The sequence below is a fragment of the Leptonychotes weddellii genome, chromosome 2 (genome assembly GCF_054177405.1).
Source record: "Leptonychotes weddellii isolate Sample4059 chromosome 2, ASM5417740v2, whole genome shotgun sequence".
NCBI classification, from domain to species: domain Eukaryota; kingdom Metazoa; phylum Chordata; class Mammalia; order Carnivora; family Phocidae; genus Leptonychotes; species Leptonychotes weddellii.
In genome coordinates, this window is record NC_138370.1 from 64,971,322 (window position 1) to 64,999,206 (window position 27,885).

The 27,885-nt window shown below is 34.2% G+C and overlaps 1 protein-coding gene across 4 annotated transcripts in view; it reads left to right on the forward strand.

Annotated features, from left to right (window-relative positions):
• Positions 1-27,885, forward strand: part of LRBA (LPS responsive beige-like anchor protein) — a 736,795-nt gene that overhangs the window by 189,265 nt on the left and 519,645 nt on the right. For all 4 annotated transcript variants that reach the window (XM_081811769.1, XM_081811768.1, XM_081811770.1 and 1 more), the window contains 3 exons: positions 3,050-3,209; positions 6,181-6,628; positions 15,514-15,647. In XM_081811769.1, the coding sequence (XP_081667895.1) occupies positions 3,050-3,209; positions 6,181-6,628; positions 15,514-15,647 (742 nt within the window). The remainder of the gene's footprint in view (positions 1-3,049; positions 3,210-6,180; positions 6,629-15,513; positions 15,648-27,885) is intronic.

Genomic DNA, 27,885 nt, shown 5'->3' on the forward strand with positions numbered 1-27,885 from the left:
TTTTTTTAAAGATTTTTATTTATTTATTTGAGACAGAGAGAATGAGAGAGAGAGAGCACACGAGAGGGGGGAGGGTCAGAGGGAGAAGCAGGCTCCCTGCCGAGCAGGGAGCCCGATGCGGGACTCGATCCTGGGACTCCAGGATCATGACCTGAGCCGAAGGCAGTCGCTTAACCAACTGAGCCACCCAGGCGCCCCTGAATACACTGCCTCTTAAGTACTGAATGTTCTGCAAGTTTTTTTATAAACTTTATAATTTCAATTTTTAATTTTCCCTCCTCTTTTTGTAGGATTTTAGTCCTCTCTTGAGTTCTTGACTAAGTTTTATACACATATACAATTTGTTAATAGTAGTTAATAGTTATTAGCTATGGTTAATAGTTATTTATTTATTTTTAAAAGATTTTATTTATTTGAGAGAAAGAGAGAGAGAGAGAGAAACAGCATGAGAGGGGAGAGGGTCAGAGGGAGAAGCGGGCTCCCAGCTGTGGGACTTGATCCCAGGACTCCGGGGTCATGACCTGAGCCGAAGGCGGTCGCTTAACCAACTGAGCCACCCAGGTGCCCTGGTTAATAGTTACTGAATGCTTACTGTGTTTTAAGCATACAGCTGGATGCTCATTTAATTCATGCAGTAATCCTATGAGAAAGAAGTATTAGGTTAAATAATCTGTTTAAGTTCACACAAGTAGTAAGAGGTGGAAGTGGGTTAAGGATCTATAGGGAATCTGGTTCTTGAAATTTTGATCTTAAGCATTAGGTATACTGCCTCCTTAGATCTCCACTTTTTTGCTTTTTGGTAGCTGTATCATTCCTTTAAATAAGAAACCATTAATTTTGTTTTTTTTTCAGAACCCACTGATTGTGGTTCATTTTGGGACCAAATACTACTGCTGCTTTCTCTCCCCCCCTTTTTTTTCTTTGAGTCCCTTGCCCTATAGCTTTGTTTTTCTTACAGTGATCTTTAAAAATCTATAATAGGTAATATAACTCTTTTGCTTTAAATATTCTCTAATGGCTTCCCATAGCACTTAAAATGAAATAAAAACTCCTCATCCTGGCTCTATATGATTTGGCTCTTTGGAACTTTATAACAAGTTTTTATATTATGCTATTTGGATAAAGAATTAGATATCTCCTATGTTTAACATGTAGTTTCTGAAAGTAATAAATTTTTTTTTGTAATTAAAAAAGTTTTATAATCACCTTGTAGGAGTTTTAGAAAAGAGAAAAGATAGTGTTTTCCAGACTATGTCCCAGAAGCTCTTTTAGCATAAGCAAACTTTGATGAAAAAGGAAACGACCTTAGATCGGCAATATAAAGAAATTACTACCCTGAGGTTAAGTGCTGAACTTTTTAATCACTCTAATCTGAGTTCATGTTTGCTTTTTCACTTACTTTATGTCTTTAGGTAAATTATTTCTCTAGTCCTTATCTTGTTCAAATGGGTTAAAGAATGTGTTTGAAGTATAGTATAGTGCCTGATCCATTGTAAGCATTCAGTAAGTGACAGCTACATTTGAAAACAAATTTATTTCGGGATTTAGGACTTAAACATATGGATCTATTGGATATTTCTTCTTGGACAGAAATCAAGCTTACGCTATAAATTTCATACTGTAATAAGTAAATATTGAACATATTAATGGGCTAAATAAGTATTTAGATAGGCATAAATGATTTATAATAGATTAAGAAGTTATGATCAAGGGGTGCCTAGGTGGCTTAGTCAGTTAAGCATCCAACTCTTGATTTCTGCTCAGGTCATGATCTCAGGGTCATGACATGGAGCCCTGCTATCATGCTCCATGACTGCAGAGTCTGCTTGTCCCTCTCCCTCTGCTCCTATCCCTGCTCATGCTCTTTCTCTCTTTCTCAAATAAATAAATAAAATCTTAAAAAAAAAAAAAGTTAAGATCAAGTAAATTATTTGCCTACGTTTTAAATGTTGCCATCATTAGGAACAGTTCTTATAATAGTGTCAGGATCCTGTGGCAGCAGAACACAGGAGTGTCTAGAGACAAGGAATGGTTAATAAAAAAGGGAAAATGTACATTTATCTTTTCTTTCAAGACTAATAAGATCTTGCATATGAGCCTAAAGAGTACCATAGATTCTTGTCAGATTATAAATATTTCTAATAGTTGTATCAAGTGGAAATGTTCAGGTAGAGCATGATATCTCATACTTTCCCAGAAATTGATTGTGTCAAACACATTTGATACTGGTTAACTTTTAGCTTCATTTGCACCATTGGTTGCCATTTATTTATCTGCTAGGCAGCAGTGTTCTTTGCTTTCCTTATCCTAAATTTATGTTACTCAAGGTATCTTTAGTTTTCAGAATTTGATGGACAAGTTTGAGGTTTTCCTTTAAATTATTTTGAAAAGTTATCAGAATAGTGATGTGTTCAGGGTCCCTTTGAAGATGGAGAATTTGACTAGATGAAGAGGTCATCAGTATACAGATATGTAGGTGATCTGTAGAGTTAAGATGAAGCCCTGGTCTCTTGTAGAGGTCAGTCTAGTTTGTCCTTTTCTTTCTGGCAGACACCATATTTTCAATCTTAGACACTTGGTTGTCTGTACTACTTAAAATACTCCTGAGAATTCCTTTGGGATCCTGTTCTGTATCTGATTACCTCACTTTTTTTTCCCTGAATATTTGTCTTTTAGGAAAATTGTTAATTGTGATTTTTTATGCATATTTTAATTCTTAGGATTAGAAGTAAAAATAACTATTCATATATAATGATAATTTCTTATTTGATTAATCTTATGAAGTATATTGGGCCATATGTCTTCAGACTGAGTTACTTAATTTTCAAAAACAAGTCAAATTCTCCTTCCATGTTTCACAAGAGTAAAACCTCTCATTTACAGGCATTTTTTTCAAAAATCTTTGTCTAATCTCTGCTAAGGTGAATTTATTATTTTCTGCATATATTGAAAGATTTGTGGCCATGTTTTATATTTAAATGTCATATAAAATAAGATTGATACATCTTATTTAGTAGTGGCATGATCAACTATTTTTATTTTTCCCCAGGAGGATAGCAAACAAGCTCAGTTTTTAGCCTTGGCAGTTGTGTACTTTATCTCTGTTCTTATGGTCTCAAAGTACAGAGACATTTTGGAACCCCAAAATGAAAGGCGTAACCAGTCATTTAAGGAAACTGGTAGTGAACGTGGAAATTTATCACTTCCTGGTAAGTTTCCATATCTTATTATCTGGCATTCAAAGTTCAAGTAAAACATTACCTAATAGTTAAAATACTGATTTTGGAATTTAAATCCATTTATGCATAAAGTGTGAGTGTACATTTTTTATTAACAACTAAATATTTCAGGTTAAGTACCATGTAGGTAGTTGCAATTGGGAGACAGTATCTCTTCTTTAATTAAAACATAAGTGAGAAAATGTTATCCTTTGCAAATAAAGTGTTAAACATTTTTGTTGCTTTGGCATTTATTGTGAATAATAAATCATCTTCTTTTATAAGAGACAGATTTGTTAACAAAAAACTGTAATACCTGGAGTGTTCTAGAAGTAGCTGCAGGTTATAGAGGTGTAGTTAGAGAAGCAGCTATTATAGTTGTAGCAGTAGCTACCACTCAGTGGAGGTGGTTTATTTATTTAATAAACATTCATTCAGTACCTCCTAGGTACTTGGGTATATTCATGAACAAAAGAGGAAAAAACTGTCTGCCCTTTTGGAGCTTGTATTCTAGTGAGAGGAGATAGAAAAGAACTGCAGGTAATAAGTAAATTGTATAGTATTTTAGAAGGTTGTAAGTACTAAGAAAAGATAAAATCGAATAGAGAAAAATATTAGGAATGACCAGGAGAAATGTAGTGTGGATTTTTACTCTAAGGAAAATGGAGAATTATTTGAGCGTTTTGAGACAGGAGTTACAATTGACTTGTTTTTAAAAGTAACAGTTGGGATTCTGTATGGAGAATACACTCTAGAGAGCAAGGAAAAAACCAGGGTTTTTGTTATGTACTGCTGTGTAACATCACCTCGAAGCTCAGTGGCTAAAACCATAACTGTTTTAATCTTGTTACCATGATTCCGTGAATTTGGTTTGGACAGGGCACAGTGGGGATAATTCATCCCTGCTCTAAATGATGTTTGCTGGGGTCTGAAATGGCTTTTCTACTCATATATTTACTGCCTAGCTAGGATGGCTCCAAGAGTTGAGGCTGACTGACTTGAAGTAGCTCAGCTGGTGTTTATGTCTGGGGCCTTGACACTTGGTCTCAGCTGAAATTCCTTGGTGTTCCATCATTAGTTTGGAGGCCCTCTATCTTTTCATGTAGTCTCTGTACATGTTCTCTCCATTAAGGTAGCCAGCTTGCTTACAGAGGTGTTCAGGGATTCTGAAAAATGCACAAGCTGCCAGACCTTTGTAAAGATTGGGCACAGAACTGGCCCACTGCCACATTCTGTTGGTTAAAGTAAGTGAGGCCTAGCCCACATTCAAAGGGGTGAATACCAGGAGGCATGGGCCAACAGGATTATTAATGTAACAGTCTAACACAACCAGTTGGGAGGATATTGCAATAATCCAGGAAAGAATGGATTTTGGGATGGACTAAGGTGGTAACTGGTAGCTATAGGGCTGGTAAGCAGTAGTCAGATACTGGATATATTTTGATGGTAGAGAGAACAGGATTTAAAATACTAGTTGTGGATACGTGAAAGATGGAACATTGTTAAGAATGACTATAAAGTGCAGTTGGTTAGACTGAAAGTGAAACATTTTCAGGGAAAGATAAATTCAGTTTTCAACATGTTGAGTTTGAGATATCTTTTAGACATAGAAGATGTAGAGTAGGCACTTAAAAATAAGTCTGATTTTGTTGTTGTTGTTGATAGAGTAGTAGTTTAAAAGTTTGAGAGTGAATGAGATCATTGAGGGAATAAATGTTGAAAGGGAAGGTAAGTGCTAAGTCCCTCCAACTAAAGAAATCAGGGAGAAAAAGAAGTGAAGGAAATTAAGAAGGAACAACCAGTGAGGTAATAGATGAAAAACCAGAAGAGTATGATGTCCTATTAGCCAGGTGAAAAAGTATTACCAAGTTGGAGGGAATGATCTTTTGCTGCTGCTGTATCAAGTACTATTAGGACTGAGAACTGACCATAGGAGTTAGCAAGATGGAGGGTTTTGGTGACCATTGGATCTAGCAAGATGGAGCGTTTTTGTTGGAATGCAGTGAATGCCTGATTAGAGGGAATGAAAGTCAAACAGAAAGTAGGTGATGCTCCTTGTTGAACTAGATGTTAAAGATTATTGAAGTATTCTTGCGTATGGGAGGGATAACATGTTTTTTTAGCAGGTAGAAACTGTTTGAGGTAGAAATCTTAGAATTACTGTCCAAAAAAATGGCAATGTATAAAGGCACAGAAGCCCAAAACATTGTCCCATGTTCAGCAGATTGCAAGTAATTTGGTGTTGTAAAGTATAAGAGTAGCAGGAGATAAAGTTGGAAATGAATAGTCATTTGATAAATAGTTGCTGACCACCTACTACTTGCAAGCCATTATTGTGAGCCCAGGCATTGTTATAGGTGCTGGACATGAAGTGTTAAAGAAGACATATTCCTTGCCTTGATTAAGTTTACATTCTAGCCGACTTCTATTATTGAAGAGTCTTTATTTTATCCTAAGGATTTTGGATTTTTTCTTGTAGGCCAATCGCTTTCAACCTTGTGTTGCTTTCCATTGGTATGTTATATTCAGTTTGGTGGGTTTTTCTCAGATAGTTTGTTATCATTTATTATTTTTATTCTCATCATTTTATTAAAGCATCTATTTTGATTATAGGTATACTAACACAGTATACTATATAGATTATGTAATTTATTTTTGCCTTTTAGAACATGCCATATATTTCATAATTTAAAATAGTAGATGGTAAGATGTGTTCAATAGGTGATGGGGATTAAGGAGTACACTTGTTGTGATGAGCACCGGGTTATGTGGGTGATGTATGGAAGTGTTGAATCACTACATTGTACACCTGAAACTAATATAACACTGTGTGTTAACTAGCTGAAATTAAAATAAAAACTTAAAAAGTAAATAAAATAATAGATGGCTGTTAGGACTGAATGGACCCTTTAAAAATTGGTTCTAAGTTTTTTTTGTTTCTTTTCTTCTGTTTCTGGGTAAGATGTAGAAAATACACCATCAGCATTTAGTCCGTTAACACCAGCGTCAGTGGAAGAACCTGAAAGCACATCATCTACTCGAAGGAGGGACTCAGGCATTGGGGAAGAAACAGCTGCTGGCTTAGGAAACAGTGTGGATGTAGCTCCTCCTATTGTACCTTCAAGTGTCAGTGCAGGCCCAGATGCAATCAGTGAGGCACTGTGCACTCTTTCTTTAGAAGTCAATAAATCTCAGGAAACCAAAAATGTTGGAGGAAATGAGTTGGATAACAAGGCTGCACCATCAGTTCCAGTTTCAAAAAATGTCAATGTAAAGGACATTCTTCGAAGCTTGGTTAATATACCAGCAGATGGAGTCACAGTGGATCCTACCCTTCTGCCACCAGCCTGCCTTGGAGCTCTCAGTGATCTATCTGTTGAACAACCTGTGCAGTTCAGATCTTTTGATAGGTACTGTAAATAGTCTTTTGTTTTGGTCTGCTTATATTTATAAATTACAGATATTTAAAGGGTAAATAGGAATTTAACTCTTAAATTTTGTGGCTTCAACATTAGAAATGGATGTTTTGATCTAGTTTATAAAAATTAAAAGGATATTTTTGTTGTATAAAAGGTTTGTAGGTAGGCAACAAGGTATTAAAATTTTTATTTTTCATCCTACCAATAAGATGATTTAAAAATAATTTTAATATTTAATTTTAATATTACATTTGGAAGTTGTACATAGTTTTGTTTGTTACAAGTTAGAAATCACCTCTACTTACAAATGGCTACTCTTTTGCTGCCAGTATGGTGCCAGCCTTTGTGGAAAAAAAAAAAAAGGTGGGCATCTGTGGATTCCAGTAGACTCAGGAATTCAAGAAGGTGTTCAGAGCTGACAGCTTGAGAAAGCAGACTCTAGATTCTTGACTTTATTCTGCTGCCTAATAAACCTTTTGCTAATGTGCCTGAAAATTTTTTTATATGTTACTAAACTTTCTGAGATTCTACCTATAAGACATGTATGTATTGAGTTATTAAACATACTCTTTTTCAAACATCGTTAATTTTTATCTGGATATAAGCTCTAACTTACAGAGAAGTTGAAGAACTTTATATGCCAGTTAAAAAAACTTCTGTTTTTCTGGAGTCATTTGAAAGGAAGTTGACACAATAGTCCATCCCCTTTGAATATTTTATTGTATATTTTCTACATAACCACAATACATTAGTCAAAATAAGGAAATTAATACTGATATAATACTACGTTCTAATCTTCAAACACCCTTTAAGTTTCACTAATTGTCTTAATAATATCCTTTATAGTAGAAGGATCCATTTCAGAATTATGTGTTGTATTTTGTTGTGTCTCTATTCTCCTTTAATCTGGAAGAACAGTTCTTTAGTCTTTCCTTGAATTTAATGATCTTGACATTAGGAGATGATAGCCCAGCTGTTTTGTAGAATGTCTCTCAGATTTGTCTAATGTTTCTTTAGGATTATATTGAAGTTAATGCATTTTTGTCAGGAAAATTGCAGAAGTGGCTCTTTTGCTTCTCGTTGCATTCCAACAGGTGGCACACATGGTTTTATTTTATTACTGCTGATATTCTTTCTAATCATTTATTAAAGTGATATTTTCTAGGTTTCTCCACTGTCAAAGTACTTCTTGTAAAGAGATACTGTGAAACTCTATCAACCTGATCAAATGAATTCAATTCATTTTATGGCTTTATCGTTTCCTATTTGATTCAGGAGGTTATAATATAATCTATTGTTGTGATTGTTATGCTTTATGTTGATGCTCAGATTGTCTCTGATTTGGCCAGTGAGATTCCTTCAAGTTGTCTTCTGTTTTCTTCTGACATATCCTCATCATCCATTTCCTTCTGTCATTTATTTGTGTCTCCTCTTCTTTTTATTTCCTCTCATCTCCTAGTTTTCTACTTCAGACTTGCTGTGGGTTGGAACACTAGGTATCTGCTGGTAAAAATTGTTTACAGTAATTAAGATGCTCTGAAAGAACGCAGGGAATATATAATTTTAGTGGAGAGTATTTTTGCCATCATCCTTTGTCATCTTGTTCCTTCTACCTCTGTTTAAAGATGAGGTCAATGTGCTGGTATGATGAGATTGACAAATTCTAAATTTTGGGTAAATAGCATATTGGTATATTTATATTGTGACATTACAGGTCAAGTGGCTACTAAATTGTGCTGTCTTCTTTTTTTAATAGGCTTTATAACATAGGAGTTAAAGTATTGATTCTAGAAATCAGACAAAACTGAGTTTGAGTTCTGGCTCTATCACTTATTAGTGAATTTGGACTAGTTATCCCACTGAGCTTCAGCTTCCTAATCCTTAAATAGTGTGATACTACACAGCTAAAGACAAAAGACCAAAAAAAAGCAGATGGGAATGTATGTATTGATGGGAAATGATATTGAAGAGATATTAATCTATAACGCTTAGCATGAAGAAATCACTCAATAAATGTGAACCTAGCTATCCCACCTAATAAGACATTTAGGCATTGCTGCTTTCTGTTGTGTGTATGTATAGACACTAAATATTTGGAATACATATTACAGATAAAAGGATTATATTCCATGTGTGTGTGTTTGTGTGTGTATAAAATGTTAAATAAATAAAATGACTAATCTAGAAAAATTAACAAATAACGGGAACAGGTAGTTCATATACAAGAAGGTAAATACTGTTTATATGCAAATGTAAAGACGGTCTGTATCACTAATAATGAAGGAAATAAAAATTTAAATAACCATGAGATAATTTCATTTGATTAAATTAGCAGAAGTTTAAAAGATGATACCTAGTGTTACTGAGGGCGTGAAAAAACACTTTTATATTGTCGAGAGGGCATATTAATACAATTTATTTGAGGGAAAATTGGCATTATTAAAATTTAAAATATGTAAACTTAAATTCTACTAGAAATTAAATCAGAAGATACACGCAAGTATAAAATATTTTCTGCTGGAGAAATTTCATAGTTAAGCTTTTACTCTGTGAAGGACTAGTCTAAAAGCATTTTTTAGGTAGGTAGGTTCAAAGGTAGATAGATACTATTTTTTATTCTTACTTTACAGATGAAGAAACTGAGGCACAGGGAAATTAAGTAGGTAATTAAGCTCTTATTCTAGTAAATGGTGGAAGTAAGATTTGAAGCATGGATGACTGATTCTAGACCTTGTCATTTGGCTGTGTTATGCAAACATAGTTGCCAATCTATGAAGGATTGGTTCCATGTGTTATTTTCTATACATATAGTAAATAGTATGCAGCCATTAAAGTGAGAAAAGCAGAACACTATTTGTTGATATAAAATGGTATTGTAGATATATTATTAAATGAAAAAGTAGTATACAGAATGGCTTGGAATTTATGATCTTTTTAAAAAATAGATATATCTGTTCACATATGCGTCAAGATGTATATAAAACTGTTCATAGCAATGGCTGTATTTTGAGGGTGGGAAGAGGTGTAAATAACTAGTTTTAAAAATATTCTTAATTTTTTTCTACTTCTTTATTTTTATTATGTTATGTTAATCTAAAATATTCTTAATTTTCATTATTTGTTTAAATTTTGTATTAATCTTAGGTTGAGTAGTCAAATACTTAAGTGAGGGTAGATTTTTAAATTTAATATATCTTCCTAATCTAGTCAAAGAGAGTTTCCTTATAAGTGTCCCAATTTGAAAATATTGGGACATTTTTTCTTTTAAAAATGTGTAGAAATTAAATCTGTGCCTTAGTGATGCCTTCAGTGAGTGAGTTACGAACTTATTTAGGGAAACCATTCCTCAGTAATACATATTAAGGGGTTTATTGAAATAGAATACAAAGGGGAATTTTTGTGATAGTATTTTTCAGGGTGTTATTTGGAACTTATATGTCTGGTATGCACTTAACATATTGTCTGATGGCAAGCAGAGTGCTTTGTTTTTTCCCCCTTCTTTTTCTTAGCAAGAGACACCTTTTGAAAAACTATTTTCATGCAGGCTTAGGCCAGTGGAATATCTTTGGGAATTTCAAAGCATCCCTCTGATCATGTATTTATCTCTGGAATGCTGTGTCAGAAATCACAAGTCTCCTCATATCTTAAGAATTATCGACTCCCAAGCAATAGCTGGAAAGTTTAGAGTAACAGCTACATGAGTGGAACCTTGCTGAAAGGCTGCCAGGTTGTGGGCCTTTGTGGATGGCAAGGTGTTTGTGTTCATTCCCATGCCAAAGTTCTTGCTCTTATCTAATTTGAAGATCCTCTCTGGTGATTAGTGGATGCCAGGGATTTATCTTGATAAAGTTCAAGGGCTTGTCTGGCTTTTCAGTTAGATCCTTAGGGAGTAAAGTGCTAGGGTTAAAATGCTCTTTTCTCCTTTAGTGAACTATTTGCATGTTAAATAAAATAGCATTTATGTGAAAGTTTATGATATTTGAAACTGATATAGTTCTGCAGTGGAACTTCTGAGCCTTAGTGATCTGGAAGACATTTGCTCTTTGTTGTGACAAAAAGAAACTTTCACAGAAGTCTCCCTTGTTCATATTTTTAAAAAGTCAGCAGTGTTTACACTTTCTATATGTGGAATGTTAGGAAAATTACTTCTTTGTCATCTGTAAAATGGGGATGATAATATGTAGTTCTTAATTTAATTCATGGATTGTTATAAATAATTCATATATATTCTAAGTGTAGTAAATTACAGATACTAATTATTCATTAAAGTCAGTGAGTTTGTAAAGAAAATTATAATACGTGGGGTGCCTGGGTGGCTCAGTTGGGTAAGCATCCAACTCTTGATTTTGGCTCAGGTCATGATCTCAGGGTCTTGGGATTGAGCCCTGGGTAGGGCTCTGTGCTCAGTGGGGAGTCTGCTTCTCTTCCTCTCCCTCTGCCCTCCCCTCCACGAGTTCTCTCTCTCTCTCTCCCCCCACAAAAGTAAATAAATGTTTAAATCTTAAAAAAAATTATAATATGTAAAATTTTATACTTTAATATTTGGTTTTTAATTGACAGTTTGGAAAGTTAGCTTTAAAACTAAAAGTCGTATCTGTCGTACAAATTCTTTATGCCAAAAAGTTTGAAGTGCTTTTTATTAAAGTTGATGGCAGATACTAAAAATTTAAAGTTATTTACTTCTTAAATATTAACAAGGATTTCATTTCGTCTCTTAAATAGAAACTTAAGCTGTACCCTGAGAACAAAGCCAGAAATATCCCTAGCACATTGCTTGGCATATAGGATCTCAAACTTGTGCCAAATGTATGCTGCATTTTCTTTGTGTTTTCCAAAGCATTTTAGAAAAATGTGACATGTTAGTCCTTTCATGATCATTCTTGAGTAATGGTAAAGATAAATTTCTGCAGTTTTTTTTTTAACTGTAGCACATGCTTTATTAGCACATGCTTTATTATAAATGTAAATTTACACTTACATACATGATAAATAACATACATGATAAATATGATAGCTTAAAGATCACCTTTATTGAAAACTTTAGTCTTTTACATGGAAACCTTATGATAATGGAAACAATAAAGGAAAGGAAAATATCCTGAAATTTGCCTGCTGCTTTTTCTTTAAATTGGATCATTATGACTTTGAATTTTGTTTTTATGTGGCCCAGAGCTGAAGCATTATTATTTTGCTTCCTCAGAAATAACTTGAATCAGCCAAAGAATTTGGAAATTGATTAATTTTATTTCTCATTACATATTAATAATTATTTTAATTATTAAATAATTATAAATATTTATAATAATTATTAATAAGTAGGCTAAAGAATTGAGAACTTTCTCCATTTGTGAGCATATGTATTTTTTATTTTAGTAATATATGCATAATTTTATATCTTGAAATCTTTATTATTATTGCTTATAGGTGATTATACTATAGCATTCTGTTTAAATGTTAAAATGATTGTGGTAATGGTTGCACAACTCTGTGAACATACTAAAAACCATTTAATTGTACACTTAAATTGTGTGATATATGAATTATATCTCAATGAAACTTTAGAAAAAGCTCAATATGAGAAAATAGTTCATTTGGAGGCTCTTGTTCAGACAAACCTGGAATTACATGGCGTTTACTTTGGCAAGTTACTTTACCTGTCTGAGCTTTACTATTTTAACTTTTAAAGTGGAAGTAATATGGAGGCTCCTGGGTGGCTCAGTTGTTAAGCGTCTGCCTTCGGCTCAGATCATGATCCCAGGGTCCTGGGATCGAGCCCCGCATCGGGCTCCCCGCTCTGCGGGAAGCCTGCTTCTCCCTCTCCCACTTCCCCTGCTTGTGTTCCCTCTCTCGCTGTGTCTCTCTCTCTCTCAAATAAATAAATAAAATCTTAAAAAAAAATAAAGTGGAAGTAATATGTATGTTAGGATTGTTTGGAGAATTAAGTAATAATTCTTGGCATATCGTCAGTTTAAATCATAGCTATTAAGTTATAAATTTATATAGGATCATGTGGAAGCACGAAGAATAGTGCATTATGAACTTGGACTTGGAGATTCGGGGGAGGCTTACCTGTAAGCAAGGTTTTGAAAGGTGAGAAAGAAGAGGTTACTGGCAATCAGGGCTAAGAGGAAGGTATCTTAGCTGAGGAATAACATACACAAAGGGTCGGATTTGTGAAATGACATACATGCTCAGGAACTGTAGGAGCATATTGCAGAAGTGTGTGAGGAATGCTGGATTAAATGTAAATTCATGTAGGTAGCCACACTTTAGATGTATTAGGAATGAGAATATGAGAAAGATCTTAGAAAATAAATATTTGCTCAACTGTAATAAAGAATATACATGATTGATAGCATTGTTAATGGTAGTAGCTTTAAGGGTTAGAAATGAGATCAAGTTTTTCTTACCTTTAATTAACCATCTTGTCTTGGACCAATAGAGGTTGTACATGTTAAGGAACATCTATAGTAAATTTTTTTCTGTTACCAGTTTTCCAATGTTTCATTATGAAAATGTTCAAACAGAGAAATTGAAAGAATGGTACAGTGAACACCCACAGACCCCATCACTGAGATACTGCAGTTAACCTTTAACTCTATTTGCTTCATCATAAATTCTTCATATATCCGTCCTTCTATCCATCAGTCTTATTTTTATGTGTTTCAGCAGACATTAGTTCACTTCATAAGCATTTCAGCATGCAGATCTTTAACTAGAGATCAGTACAGTTTTTTAAGGTAAAATGTACGTGCATTGAAAGGCACAGTTCTTAAATGTACCATTTGATGAATTTTGACAACTTTGTACACCCATGTAACCCAGATCCTCAATCAAGACATCATCAGTCTTGAAAGTTCCCTCATGTGCCTTCCCTGCTAGAGGCAATTATTCTTCTGATTCTTTTCTACTGTAGGTTAGTTTTGCCTTTTCTAGAACTTCATGTAAAAGGAAATAACAAAGTTTGTGTTCTGTATAAGACTTTCTTCCCTCAACATAATGCTTTTGAAATTCACCTGTGTTATGTTTATCAGTAGTTTCTGTTAATTGCTGAGTATTGTTTTGTTGTATAAGCATATCACTTATTCATTTTTCTTTGAAAGGATTCTGAGCTGTTTCTAGTTTTTGGCTATTGGATAAGGCCTCTTGAACATTATTGTACACATTTTTTGTGGGCATAAGTTATCTTGAGGAAATTCCTAAGAGTGGGCTTGTACATAGGTTAGTTTTATGTCTTAAATTTCAGTTATGGAAAAAACAATTTCAGTTTTCTAAATACTATTTTCTGTTGCTCATTTCAGTGCTTAACTATGAGTGAACTAGATCTTACTAGTTCTTTCTTTTGTGAACAAATGTGAAAGTAAATTCTACATAGCACTCCTCCCTCCAAAATAGGTTGCTAGGGAATGTACTTAGAGATTTTCTTAAACAATAGGTTTATGAATTTCTGCCTTGAGTGGGAAATGCATAAATTATATTTTGTATTATTTTGAGTGTACTGCTAGTGCGCACAGACGGTCATATCTACTCCCCCTAAAGTCAATAATCTTCATCTGATATAAGCTACCATGATTTAAGCACACCATTTTGGATTGAGGGCTCAGGTGGCTGTTGCTTCTATTTTTTAGTGTATAGTTAACATTGGCAGTCACCCTTATAATGATGTGACACCAGCTACCCCCAAGTACATTGAATAAGCCATGCCTAACACAAGAGAACTTGATTTAATTGGCAACAGTGTTTGCTGTCACATGATAGGCACTGAAGTAAAACAGAACCTATTTCACTTTGTATTGTCTTTCTTTGGTATAACAACAAAAACAAAATATATTTTTAAGATACTGGAATTACATAATTTCCACTTTTGAATACATTTATTGGGATCAAGTATTTAAGTAACTTTATTTAGAAACTGAATACTTTAAAGCTGTTAAGGGAATACTTGAAGCTTGCAGTTACAATATTGTCAACAAAAGATGTGATTAAATAAATTGAATGTTGAAGACTTTAGGCTTATGGTTAACACCAGGTAATTAAAAGTAAGCACTGCTGTGGGAGTGCATTATATATCAGCTGTCCTCTTTACCTCATTAGCTGAGTTTTTGCATGTTTATGGAGCTAACTTCAATTAAAAATGCCTTTTAGTTATGCCTAATAAGGTCTTTTAGTTACTATTTTGGTATAAAGTATTACACTTTAATTGAAATTGGTGTATCATAAATACCTGTGTTTGAATAATAGACAAAATGAACAAATTTGATTATTTGGAATTTTTTGCATCTAGCTTTTATACCTATGCATTGTTTTTTTGATATAATATTATCAAAAGATAGTCTTTGGGGCTTAAAAAGAAAAACTTGGACTATATACATGTTAAAAATTGTTTATTATTTTTTTTTTTTTACCTTATAAGATTTCTAAGGTTTTATGATTTCAAATTAGTGGTGCTTTAAAATCCATGTAGAAACATGTTGAGTTTTCTGCTTCAGTTCTGAGGTTAAGAAAAAGTTAATTACTTTTCCACTTGAGTGCCAAAATCCCCTTTTTATATACCTTTGGTTATATTTTATTTAAGTTGGATAATTAAAGATGATCATAAATTTAAAGAATATTATATAGTAATTGTAAGTTCAGATGTTATAATGGATTATTATATTTCCATAGGACATTGTCTTCATTCTAAAACACTGAAATTCAGATAAATATGAATGCCATTGGAGAGATTTCTTGTTGAGAGAATATTCTAAATTGTACATCAAAATAGAAATAAGTAAATTATAAAAAGAAATTAGTTTCCTACTTTCTGTTTTGAAATTAATGTAATTAGGTTGAGTGACCTTTTCTGTTTTAAAATCTATTTACTTTCCTTATTACAGAAGTGTCATCATTGCAACAAAAAAATCAGCAGTCTTACCTTCCACACTTAGTACAAGTTTACCTACCAGTGCTGTCAGTGCGGTTTCTTCAGTAGATTCAAGCCAAGCCTCAGATGTAGGAGGAGAATCACCTGGTGAGTTAGTTATTAATGATTTGAACAAAAAAGTTTTTAGATCCCATTTTTGCAAAGTTGAGGATTTTTGATAAAGTTATTTTGTTAGGCATTTTATAAATCGTTATGCTTTTATAGTATTCTGTTGATTGTTTCATAATTTTCAAAATAAATTTGAGCAGCATCAAATAAATTATATCAAGTTATTCCAGTATTTTCGTCACTTAAAGAACTTTTTCTTAATATTTAATGATAAGAGGAAATGTTCGCAGTTGGTTAAGTTAAAAAAAATATGTGCAATACTTTACATATACCATGTAACCGTAGCTATGTGAAGTATATGTCTTTTATACATGGAGAAAGCTAGGAAATATACTCTGAAGTTACTTGATTATTTCCATGTGGTTGAACTACTGGCAGTTTTGATTTTTTAAGTTTCATGTTAGTGTCTTTTTCAAACTTTTATCATTAATCTTGTATTATATTTATACATAATTATACACTATTCAATTTATTGAAAAAAGAATTTCTACCTGGAAATTAAAATCTGTAGTAGTAGTATACAGAGTTTTGTGCTGTGTTGCCTTTTATTTTATTAAAAATTAAAAAAAAACCAAATAGGCCTTACTTATTTCAGTTTTAGGTTACAGAAAAATGGAATGGAAAGTACAGAGTTCCATATACTACCTCAACATTCCCAATTCCCATTACTTCCCATTCCCTATTACTAACATCTTACAGTAGTGTGGTACATTTTTTCGTCATTGTTCTAGTGAGAAAATATGAAAGAAAATAAATGTAGAACTCTACCAGATTTTTCCATTATACTCTGATGCTTTTGTTTTACTTTGGAGGAGAAACAGTTTGGTAATCTATATTAGGCTGGATGAAATTTCTGTTTTTTCACCCCCATCCAAAAACCCCTAAAAAAAAAAAAATCAGCTGGGATTTTTCTAGAGCTGCTTCAATTGGGAAAAAGGCAGAAGGTACTTACATTATGAAATTGTAGGCCATCTTTTAAACTCAGTGTTAGTGAATTTCTAATAACTTCCCAGAGCAAATGTAGTAAGTTTAGAGGTTCACAGTACACTGAGTAAAATATTTTCATCTTATTTTGAATATATTGCCTTTTAATTTCAGTTTATGGGACAAAGTAATTAAAGCAGTCCTCTGATTGCTTTTAAAATATTTTTCAAAATTTAAATCATGCAGTCTTCAAAAGATAAACAGGAAGCTGAGAGATATATGGGCAATATTGGATATAAAACAGTATGATACATTTATTTCTGAAGCATTGTATTTTTTCCAGCATATCCATTATTATATAAACTCACCCTGAAGAACCATATGCAGAATTACAAAATAATTTGCTATTTTGAAGACTATTTATTTATTGGCAAACCCCCACAAAACCCTGTATCCAGCCTATAATGTACCCTTTTCCCCCATTATTTAAATTTTGTTTAATTTCCGGTGATGTTTCTCAGATAGTTCCCAGGCTTTCCCATTTTGTGCTAGAATTGTTAGCTCTTTCCTTCTCCCTAAAACCCCTTAATTAAGAAAAAAATTCCTCATTAAGTTATTCCAAATCTTTGTGGTGATGGTCTTTGTTTTTATCATTTGTTTTTCATAACTGACCCTTTCCTCTTTCACTGTGCTCTTGTTGTCATTGTTATATGGTGTCTCCAGTTTGCTTTCTTTCTTTTTTTTTTTATTATTATGTTATGTTAATCACCATACATTACATCATTAGTTTTTGATGTAGTGTTCCATGATTCATTGTTTGCGTATAACACCCAGTGCTCCATGCAGAACATGCCCTCTTTAATACCCATCACCAGGCTAACCCATCCCCTCACCCCCCTCCCCTCTAGAACCCTCAGTTTGTTTCTCAGAGTCCATAGTCTCTCATGGTTCGTCTCCCCCTCCGATTTCCCCCCCTTCATTCTTCCCCTCCTGCTATCGTCTTCTTTTTTTTTTTTTAACATATAATGTATTAATTGTTTCAGAGGTACAGGTCTGTGATTCAACAGTTTTACACAATTCACAGTTTACTTTATTTCTATTCCATTCCATTAATTGCTGACATGAACCTTACTACCTTGATAGGGAAAATCTAACTCAATATAGTGTTTTCAGTCATTGTACTTCTCACTCTCCTACAGCCCCACTTTACATACTTTTGTTTACCATACTTGCCCATGTATTCTGTTCTTTTTCCACTTGGAATCCAAACCCCACAAATAGTTTTCTCTTCACCATCAATATTTTTAACTGAGAGATTTTTGTTTTCTTTTTGGTAGGTCTCTTAATTTGTTATTTGCCATTAAAAAAAATAGGCGACATATATATTTAAGTTTATTTTCCTCCTTCTGGTTCAAGCAAGAAATGGGAGAAAATGATTTGTGGATGAATTGGTAGTTGTAATTGCATACTGAGCTGGGCAGTTCATTCTTCTTTTTTTTTTTTTTTTAAGATTTTAGTTATTTAGTAGAGAGAGAGCCAGGGGAGGAGCAGAGGGTGAAGGACAAGCAGGGGCTCGATCCTGGGACCCTGAGATCATGACCTGAGCTGAAATTAAGAGTCTGATGCTTAACTGACTGAGCCACCCAGGCACCCCTGGCCAGTTTATTCTTGCAGATCTGGGTGAGTTAGGTATTAGCCTTGGTTTGATCTTGTATTATTTTCTTTGTATGAGGATATAGTCAATACCTGTTCTTGTGAATCTTAAACCTTAAATCTTTGTGCCTTGGGATGACTTCAGTTCTGAATTTTATAGTGAGTCAGCAACAAAAAATGAACTGCTAAAATTTATTAATAGATTATTGATTAATAAAAAATATACTTGATAGTACATGGTACAATAGCAAAAAATGGGAATTTCCTTGGAAGAAAACATGTAAATATAAAACATAAAATAGGACTTTTGTAGCAGAAACATTTAAACTATTTAGAAATTTTGGTATCAAAATGGGATTTCTAAATTTTACATGTGACACAATCAAAGAGAAACTAGAATTAGATAGTTGGATCCCAGAAAAAGAATTAGAGCTTGTCAGCTTTATGTGAGGTCAGAGATTCTTCTGTCATAATATTATCACCAACTAAAAAACAAAACAAACTAACAAAAAAGCAGAAGTAGACCCATAAATACAGAGAACAAACTGGTGGTTGCCAGAACAAAGGGGTATGGGGGGATGGGTGAAATGGGTGAATGGGATTGGGAGATACAGGCTTCCAGTTATGGCATGAATAAGTCATATGGCATAGGAAATACATAGTCATTGGTACTGTAATTGCATTGTATGGTGACAGGTAGTAATCACACTTGTGGTGAGTATATCATAATGTAGAGAATTGTGGAATCACTATGTTGTACACCTGAAACTAGTGTAACATTGTGTGTCAACTGTACTTAAAAAAAAAATCACCCAAATCTATAACTTTGCAAAAAAAATGAAGATTTGTACATTTACATTTTAAACTGTGCATTACTGAAACTGTGCTTAGTATACAGATTTTGATTATCATACAAATTTTGATTATTATACAGATTTCAGATTTTAGTTTGAATAATATTCCTTAGCTTCTGTAACATTTTATTAGCAAAAAATGGATAGTCTATTAATAACAATGGCAAATCTTTCTTAGTAACTGATTTATCAGACAACAAGGTATACCCTTGGTATATGCATATTTTAAAAGAAAGCTAAAAGAGGAAACAGTTTTAGTAAATATATCAAAATCTGGAAATTTTAAAGTTACTCATCAGTACAGGTTTGATTGCCCAGAATACAGTATATGTTAAGATGCCATTACTCTTTTTTCAGATATGCTAAAATGTTTTTTTCTACCATGATGCAAAGCATAAGTGATTAAAACAAAAATGAAGCTAACCCAATAAAGGAACTAAACAGGCTGTTTTTTCAGTAATTTATATGCTGGGTGTTTGCTAGTTTGTAAAATGTAATAATTATATTTCTCATTAGAATATTAGGCTCTGTTCTGTTTATCAGAGCCATGCGTATTTATTAATTAGCATGTTTAACATTTAAGAAAAATATTTGATTCTTTGCTTTGTATGAAGTTTGACCCAAGAGACTTATATTTACTCAATCAAGACAAGTTTCTTTTATTTAATAAAGAGTTTTTACTGGACATATAGACTGTCCCTCCTGCAACTGGTCCAGAATCGGTGAGGAGGTTGGGGGAGTGAAAGGGGGAGGGAGAGGAATTAAAAAAATCTAATGTTTAGGGATTAAATATTGGCACTTGTTTTAATGATACTTTATTGCAAAGGACATTATTTATTTAGACCCTTAGGGACTTTGAATAAACAGTTGTCTATTCCCTGGATAGATACTAGACAGATGATGTATTTGCATTTTCCTTTTTGTTCATTTGAATGTCTGGAAAACTGTCAGTTTGAAGGAGCCAGTTTATCAGGGCAGTGATAAGGAAAAGATAAGTCAGTATCATTCCACATGTTCAAAGTAGCTTCTGCATTTACATATGTGTGATTGTGTATTAAAGATATTTAATGTTAATTTAAAACAATAAATTAGTCATAAATTTATGATTTTATCTGAGTTGAAAAATGCAAAATATTTGGAAATTACATTTTTTCAGTGGCAGAAATGGAGGACAACCCCTATGAAATTACTGATACATTAGTTTAATTTTTTAATGTGGTGTTTTCCTCCAATAATTATTGCTAGTTGATTTTTTAAAAGTTTTTATTTAAATTTCAGTGTAATATTAGTTTCAGGTATACAATTTAGTGATTCCATACAACACCCAGTGCTCATCACAACAAATGTACCCTTTAATCCCAATCACCTATTTCACCCATCCCTCCCACCTTTTTATCTTTGTTGGTAAAGTGTTCTCTTATTATTGAAAAAGACTGTTTATAGAATCCTTTTTTACTGAGTCTCTTTTAGGTTTGAAAATTGGCAACACTTGTAGGGTAGTGTCAGGAAGGCATTTTTGTTACTGTTTTATTTAGAGCCACCGTTTCTCCTTGTCTTCTTTAGACTTTGGATATGCATTTCAGCTTGTTAAAATTAGAGTCAGCACAGTAAAAGCTATTTTTGTTTTGTAATTACTACCTAGAGCCTCATACAAATATTTTCTTGAGATTTATTACTTCTGTCTTTACTTTTAAATAGATGGGGCTTTATACTTTCCTTTTTTTCAGGTTCAGAGAAGTTCGAGAAAAACTACCAGTAGTTATACTCTAAATAAAGGTGGTCTTTAAAAACTTTCACCAAATAAAAGAAATGAAGCTCAGAAATAGTTAATTAATCACTAGTAATAGAAGTCAATGGCCAGTTACGGTTTAGCGATCATATTGCTGTCAAGGATTTAGAGAATTGGAGGTGTCATTAACTGACTAAAATAAAGATATTTGGTCTCTGAAGTACTTCATTGAGTGTTGTGTAGAAATAGAAGGATGGACCTGAGTCTCAGAAATTCCAGATACTGAGCAGTGAAAGATTCTTTTCAACTTTACCTTGTTTTGCCCTCTAGTTTGAAATTTTAATGGGGAAAAAAATGAGAAAATGGAAAACTTTTGATTGTGAAATGGGAATTCATATATGTACTTTAAAAATTGTCATTATAAAGAAATGTGTGCTTTAACTTCACCTTAAAATTAATACTGTGCATTAGGATAGATTCCATTCAGTTTCTTAGGGTTTTTATGTACAGTTAGCTTTCAATTGAGCAAGATGGTGAGGAGGAGTGGAAGACAGAGATAAATAAAAATCCCAGTAAAAAGAAAAGTTAATTCTGATTTTTTAGGGAATGGGAAGGAAATGTGTTATGGAAAAGAGAGACTCACAACTTCATCTTGTAGGAATATTCTCACTCTAAGAGGGGTAGGCTCAGTAATTGTCCAAAGGTTAATTGTCTAAGACTGTTACAATATCCTACCCCAGAGGAACCAAGCCTGTGGGGGGGTCAAACAGTCTAGATTTCTGAATCTCTATGTTTGACTGAGAGTTAGTGATCAGAACTGAATCAGAATTATTGATCTAGTTCTGCCTGAAGACCAAGCATATTTCAGGGAAGGTCAAGTTGTCCCAGATCCTTGCTGGTTAGAGCCTGGCTGTTTATCTGTACCTGTAACTAATTTTATTTGCCTTACCTAAGAGAGTAAGTTGAATCAAAATGCCCAGATAGAAATGAAGTGAGCCTGAGGAAATTATCGGAGTGGAGTGAGGCAGTACAGGCTTTTAATAAAAATATTTTCTTGTACAGTGGCTGGATTTACCGAATGTTTATGGCTATGTTTTGTTTTATGCCAATCTGGATAAATGAAATTGTCGGAAATCCACTTTTTTAACAGTTAAATCTGGGTTTGATTCTTTGCTTTATAATTTCTAGACTTTTAAACAGATTTGCCTTTGGTTTCTTTAAAAATTTTTTAGAGTAAAGTTTTTAAAAGGTACTTTATAAGCTTCATGTCATTTAAGTTACCTGTACTTAATGTCACATGAATCATCACTGAAGAATCTCGGTGTATTTCAGCCTGTAGCACAGCTTAAAAGGAACTATGATAACTTTAAGTATTTTAAAGGAAGTCATAGAGTAGAAGGGTAAGAAAGGAAGCTATCATTCATTGGGTATTTATTATGGTCCAGGCTCAAAATAATTCTGTGAAGTGTAGGTATCACTATTCATTTTATAGATTAGGAAAATAAAGCACAGAGAGCTTAAGTACTTTACCCAAGTCCACTGCTAGTAAGTGGCAGAGCTGTTACTGCTTCCCCCAAACATTTCAATCATATAACAACCCCGGAAGGGTAGTTATTATCAGAGAAACTGGCCTATATTGATAGAGCTAGGATGCAATTTGAGAATGGTTTGGTTATAGGGGGCTAGTGAGGAAGTCTTTTCTGCTAGTGTAGAACATGTTTTCTAAAGAAATTGGCATGGAAGTTATGTGGGAGATTGATTGTTGAGAACTTGAGAGCTTAGCAGGATTTCCTTTAGATGTGGAAGAGAAAGGCTGTGGTTGAATGACCTAACATTTCTTTTTGAAAGCAGGAAGGGAAATGGATTTCAGGCTGAGAAGAGTAAAGGAACATTTATATTTATTATTAGAATTTAATAGGTAAGTAATATATAAACAGAAGACTTGACTAAAAATGGATAACAGAAATCATGAATATATAGTAGAGGCACTTAGAAGAGCTCTAGACTTCTGTAGTGCTTCGCAGAAATGTGGGAAAGCAACATTGGAGAATCTACTTTATCTTAGATGCTTTATTTTTTATTTTTTTAAGGATTTTATTTATTTGACAGAGAGAGCAGGAGAGCACAGGTAGGGGGAGCTGCAGAGGGAGAGGGAGAAGCAGACTCTCCTGCTGAGCAAGGAGCCTGACGTGGGGCTTGATGCCAGGACCATGGGATCTATGACCTGAGCCGAAAGCAGTCGCTTAAGCAACTGAGCCACCCAAGCGCCCCTATCTTAGGTGCTTTACATTTTTTAATTTAAACATCCTAAAAACTGTGTCAAAAATCTGGTGGTATTTCTCTTTTCTAAGTCATACTGGTAAAATGATTTAAAAGGGGCGTTTTAGAATTCTGCATGGCAATAATTACAACACACTTAAGTATTTGTAATGAGTGATAAAAGGTAAATGTCACTATATATAATAATTACAAATTATGAAGATAAAGATTCCTACAAAAATGCTCAAAAGGTCAGAGTAGTAGTTATTTATGTTACCTGTTTTATTTCTAGTAAAGTGGGGAAAATTCATTCAATTTTACTAGTAGTCAAGGAAGTGTAAATTGTTTATTCTTTTTTCAGAGCAATTTGGCAATATGTATCCATATTTAAAGTGTGTGTTTATTGACGTCTAGAAGTTACCTCAAAAAATCAAGGAGTGGGGCACCTGGGTGGCTCAGTCGGTTAAGTATCCAACTCTTGATTCAGCTCAGATCTTGATCTCAGCTCAGATCTTGATCTCAGGGTCGTGAGTTCAAGCTCCTCATTGGGCTCCATACTGGGGCATGGAGCCTACTTTAAAAAAAATCAAGGAGTGCACATAAATTTATGTAAGCAAATACAAAGCACTATTTATTATGGTAAAGAACTAGGAATGACTCAAGTGAATGTCCCTGGATCCTCATGATTAGAGGCAGATTATGATATACTTCTTTGGTAGGAATATTATGGAACAGGTGGAGAAGAAAAGAATCTAATCACCTGGTGCACAATTTTGTCTTTATTTTAATTCCAGTATAGTTAACATACAGGTTATATTAGTTTCAGGTGTACAATACAGTGATTTAACACTTCCATAATCACCCAGTGCTCATCATATGGTGCACAGTTTTGACTTGTCACAATATTGATGAGCACTTGCATTATTTGATTAACATCTAACTGCCAGTTTTCTATATGGTAAAGTTACTCTTTCCCTTTTGTAATTAATAAGTGTTTTGTGGGAAGGTACTTTGAAATTGTTTAAATATCCTGTTCCTCAGATTGTTAATTTATCATATCAGTATGGCCTTTTTGGCTTCCTGTTTTATTGGATGGGTTGTAGTTAGTTATTATTTATTTTTATGCTCAAAATGTCTCCAGTTTGGTTAGTGGTAGTCCCTTCGAGCTGGCTTCTGTGTTTTTGCTAGATTTCTAAAAAATACAACTAGATGTTTCAAGCTCATGTGTACTTTTCTCCAATAGATCTTGAATTGGTCATTTCTCTCTCTTAGTGAAGAATAGTATTTAGAAGAAAGATTTGGACATGAGGTGTTAGGGTATTGTTGCTCCCAAGTCCTCTCGGTGGACAGAACTAGGAACTATATATGGATATGTATTTGAATGAGGGTATATATTTCTTTCTTTTTTTTTTTTTTTAAAGATTTTATTTATTTATTTGAGAGAGAGAATGAGAGAGAGCATGAGAGGGGGAAGGGTCAGAGGGAGAAGCAGATTCCCTGCTGAGCAGGGAGCCTGATGTGGGACTCGATCCCGGGACTCCAGGATCATGACCTGAGCCGAAGGCAGTCGCTTAACCAACTGAGCCACCCAGGCGCCCGAGGGTATATATTTTATATATACTTTTATATATTACCTGTATTTAGTGAAACCATGAATTCACACAAATGCTTAATTTCAAATCATTAACTTAAAGTTCTTTTTAGTTTTCTTTTATACTTAAATGCACTCCTCACATTGTTTGATCTCCTATACTTTGCTCCTGGTCAGTGTAGCCCCCATCCTGATGCAAATGCTTTCCTTGATCTATTTAAGCTAATGGCTTGAGGCCTGACTAGCTTAAGGTTTGGAAAAGAGGGACCTTTTGCTCTTTAAAGCACAGTATTTTTATATTGTAGTCATAATGGGAAAACAACTGGTTTTACTTGTAACGCAAGATTACAGATTCTCAGATACAGATTCTCTTCTTGGCTAACTCTTTCCCTGCCTTCAGACTTTTGCTCATAGGTCACTTTCCCTAAGTCTCACCTTGACCACCATACCTAAAGATGCAACCAGCTTTCACTAACCCCCACCCCATGCTTCCATTTCCCCTCAGTCTTCTCTACTATTTCCCATAGCACAACCACCTTCTAGCTTCCAACTTACTTATTATGTTTATTATTTATTATCTGTCTTCCCCTACAAGGGCTGAACTTTTTGTTTATACAAGAACTGAAATATCCCAAGCATCCAGAACAATACCTACTCTTCTATTTGTTCTCAAAAGATAATATTCAATAAATAAATGAGTGAATAAAGCTGCATGCTTGTTTCAGTCCTCGATGTTCACTCAGGAATCTGGTTTCTTTTAGGGTAACCATGCAAATTAAGAATAAGAAAACCTTGGGGCACCTGGGTGGCTCAGTCGGTTAGGAATATAACTCTTGATTTCCACTCAGGTCATGATCTCAGGGTAGTGAGACCGAGCCCTGTGTCGGGGGTCTGTGCTGGGCATGGAACCTGCTTGGGATTCTCTCTCTCCCTTTCCCTCTACCCCTCCCCCAAACACCCCCTCCTTAAAAAAAATAAAAAGAACTCTATGCTTTTAAGCCCAGTTAAATTTACTGCCACATTTGGTGTCCTTTTGTAGTGAGGGGGGTGATGGAGATGATCTTCTGTGGCTTACACTTTTGGAATGGAGCTTAGAGGTTCATCTTCACTACAAGTAAATCATTATACTTACACAGTATGTTGAAATTATACAACTGTTTTTCCTCTAGGCGTCTAGTTTATGTGATCTTGAGGTTGTAGCCTGCCAAGATAAAGATTTTAAACAGTTAAACAGTTCTTCCTTACTTAGTCTTTTACCATATCGGATTTGAATCTGTTGCTTTCTTGATTTTATCCACTGCTTCCTCTTACAGTTAGGTGTCAACTATGGCTGACTACAATTGTTCAGATGCCTTTGATTATAAAATGTGTTGATTTGAGAAATGCTACCATGTGGAAAAATGTGCATTTTATCCTGATGAAACAGGTTGTTTTGGAAAAGAATTCTTACTTAGAGATTTCTTTAATTCTGGTTCATTTAAAATAATCTGATGATTTTGTCTTTCTCTGCCTGACTTCATCTAAAGTCTCTATCAATGTGCTCTAACCAAAGACCGCCAGGAATAAACCTTTGGCTGAATAAGTTAGTTTAGTGAGGAGAATGCACACAGTGGGGAAAATGTTAGAAATGATTTATTAGAGGGTTTGAGCTTGTATTAGGTGATTTTAGGGAGGGGTTAAGGAAGTGGGGCTTCCTTCTGAATTGGATACTGTTAGGAAGAATGGGTAATTCTATGATGAGATATCCTAATAAATCTCATCTAGAAGCATGGAAACCTAAAGCTATAATTTGTATGAAGTCAGTCATTCATACTAGGATTTAGGATGTTTGACCATCTTTGTTATTTAGATGGAGTTCATGTTTTTGTCTGTTGGGACATGATTACATGGTGGTATTGTTTTGTGTTGATTCAGCATGATCACAGCATGGCTTTCTCTGATGTTGATGTTTTATGAAATTGTTATATTCAACAAGAGAACACCAAGACCTAGCTGTGGGTTCTAAGCCAGCTCCTAACAACACTAGGCCTAATCAGTATTACCAGGCCAGCTCCTGATGTCAGAGGCTGCTTTTCTACCTTCTCAACTGTTTCTAGCTTCTTTCTTTATGTATGCTAGATGGGCATTTCTTCTTTTATCTCTCCTTTATCTTTCCACACCACTTGTGTCCTTTTAGGTGCTTCCAGCATACCTATCTATGCCTGAAGTTTTGAGAACTGATCCAAAACATCAGACCTCTGATAGTGCATATATTCCAGGATCTCTTTTGAGCCACTCTTCTCTTCTGTATCAGCTTTGCATATTCTATGTTTCATTTGCTTCAGTATGTTTCCTGTCTTTTTTGGACTGCTCCTCTATAGAATTGTGATGGGATTTCAGTCTGTATTTACCCAAATACTAACTTGGCACCCATTTAAGATACTGCTTTCAGAAACTGAAAGTTTACTTAATGAATTACAGCTGCAAGCAAGATGTGCATGTCTCTTATACCTATAGTCTCCAGGTTCTAAGGATATCATTGCAGTTGGATTCCAGTGACTCTTACAGTCCCTGTGTCATAGAGGGACACTTGACACTGTATGTGTCTATTCTTTTTCTTCCTAATATTGGCCTTAGAAAAAGCAAATGGCTGTTCTGTTTCCTTAGGTCCTACTCCTAGCTTAAATTGAATGATGTTCTATCCCATATATCTTAATTCTTCAACAGGAACTTTATTTTTCCCCTTTCTTTTTTTTTTATTATGTTAATCACCATACATTACATCATTAGTTTTTGATGTAGTGTTCCATGATTCATTGTTTGCGTATAACACCCAGTGCTCCATTTAGTACATGCCCTCTTTAATACCCATCACCAGGCTAACCCATCCCCCCAGAACCTCCCCTCTAGAACCCTCAGTTTGTTTCTCAGAGTCCATAGTCTCTCATGGTTCATCTCCCTCTCCGATACCCCCCTTCATTTTTCCCTTCCTGCTATCTTTGTCTTTTTTTTTTTTTTTTTTAACATATAACGTATTAATTGTTTCAGAGGTACAGGTCTGTGATTCAACAGTCTTACACAATTCACAGCGCTCACCATAGCACATACCCTCCCCAAAGTCTATCATCCAGCCACCCCATCCCTCCCACCCCGCACCACTCCAGCAACCCTCAGTTTGTTTCCTGAGATTAAGTATTCCTCCTATCAGTGAGATCATATGATACATGT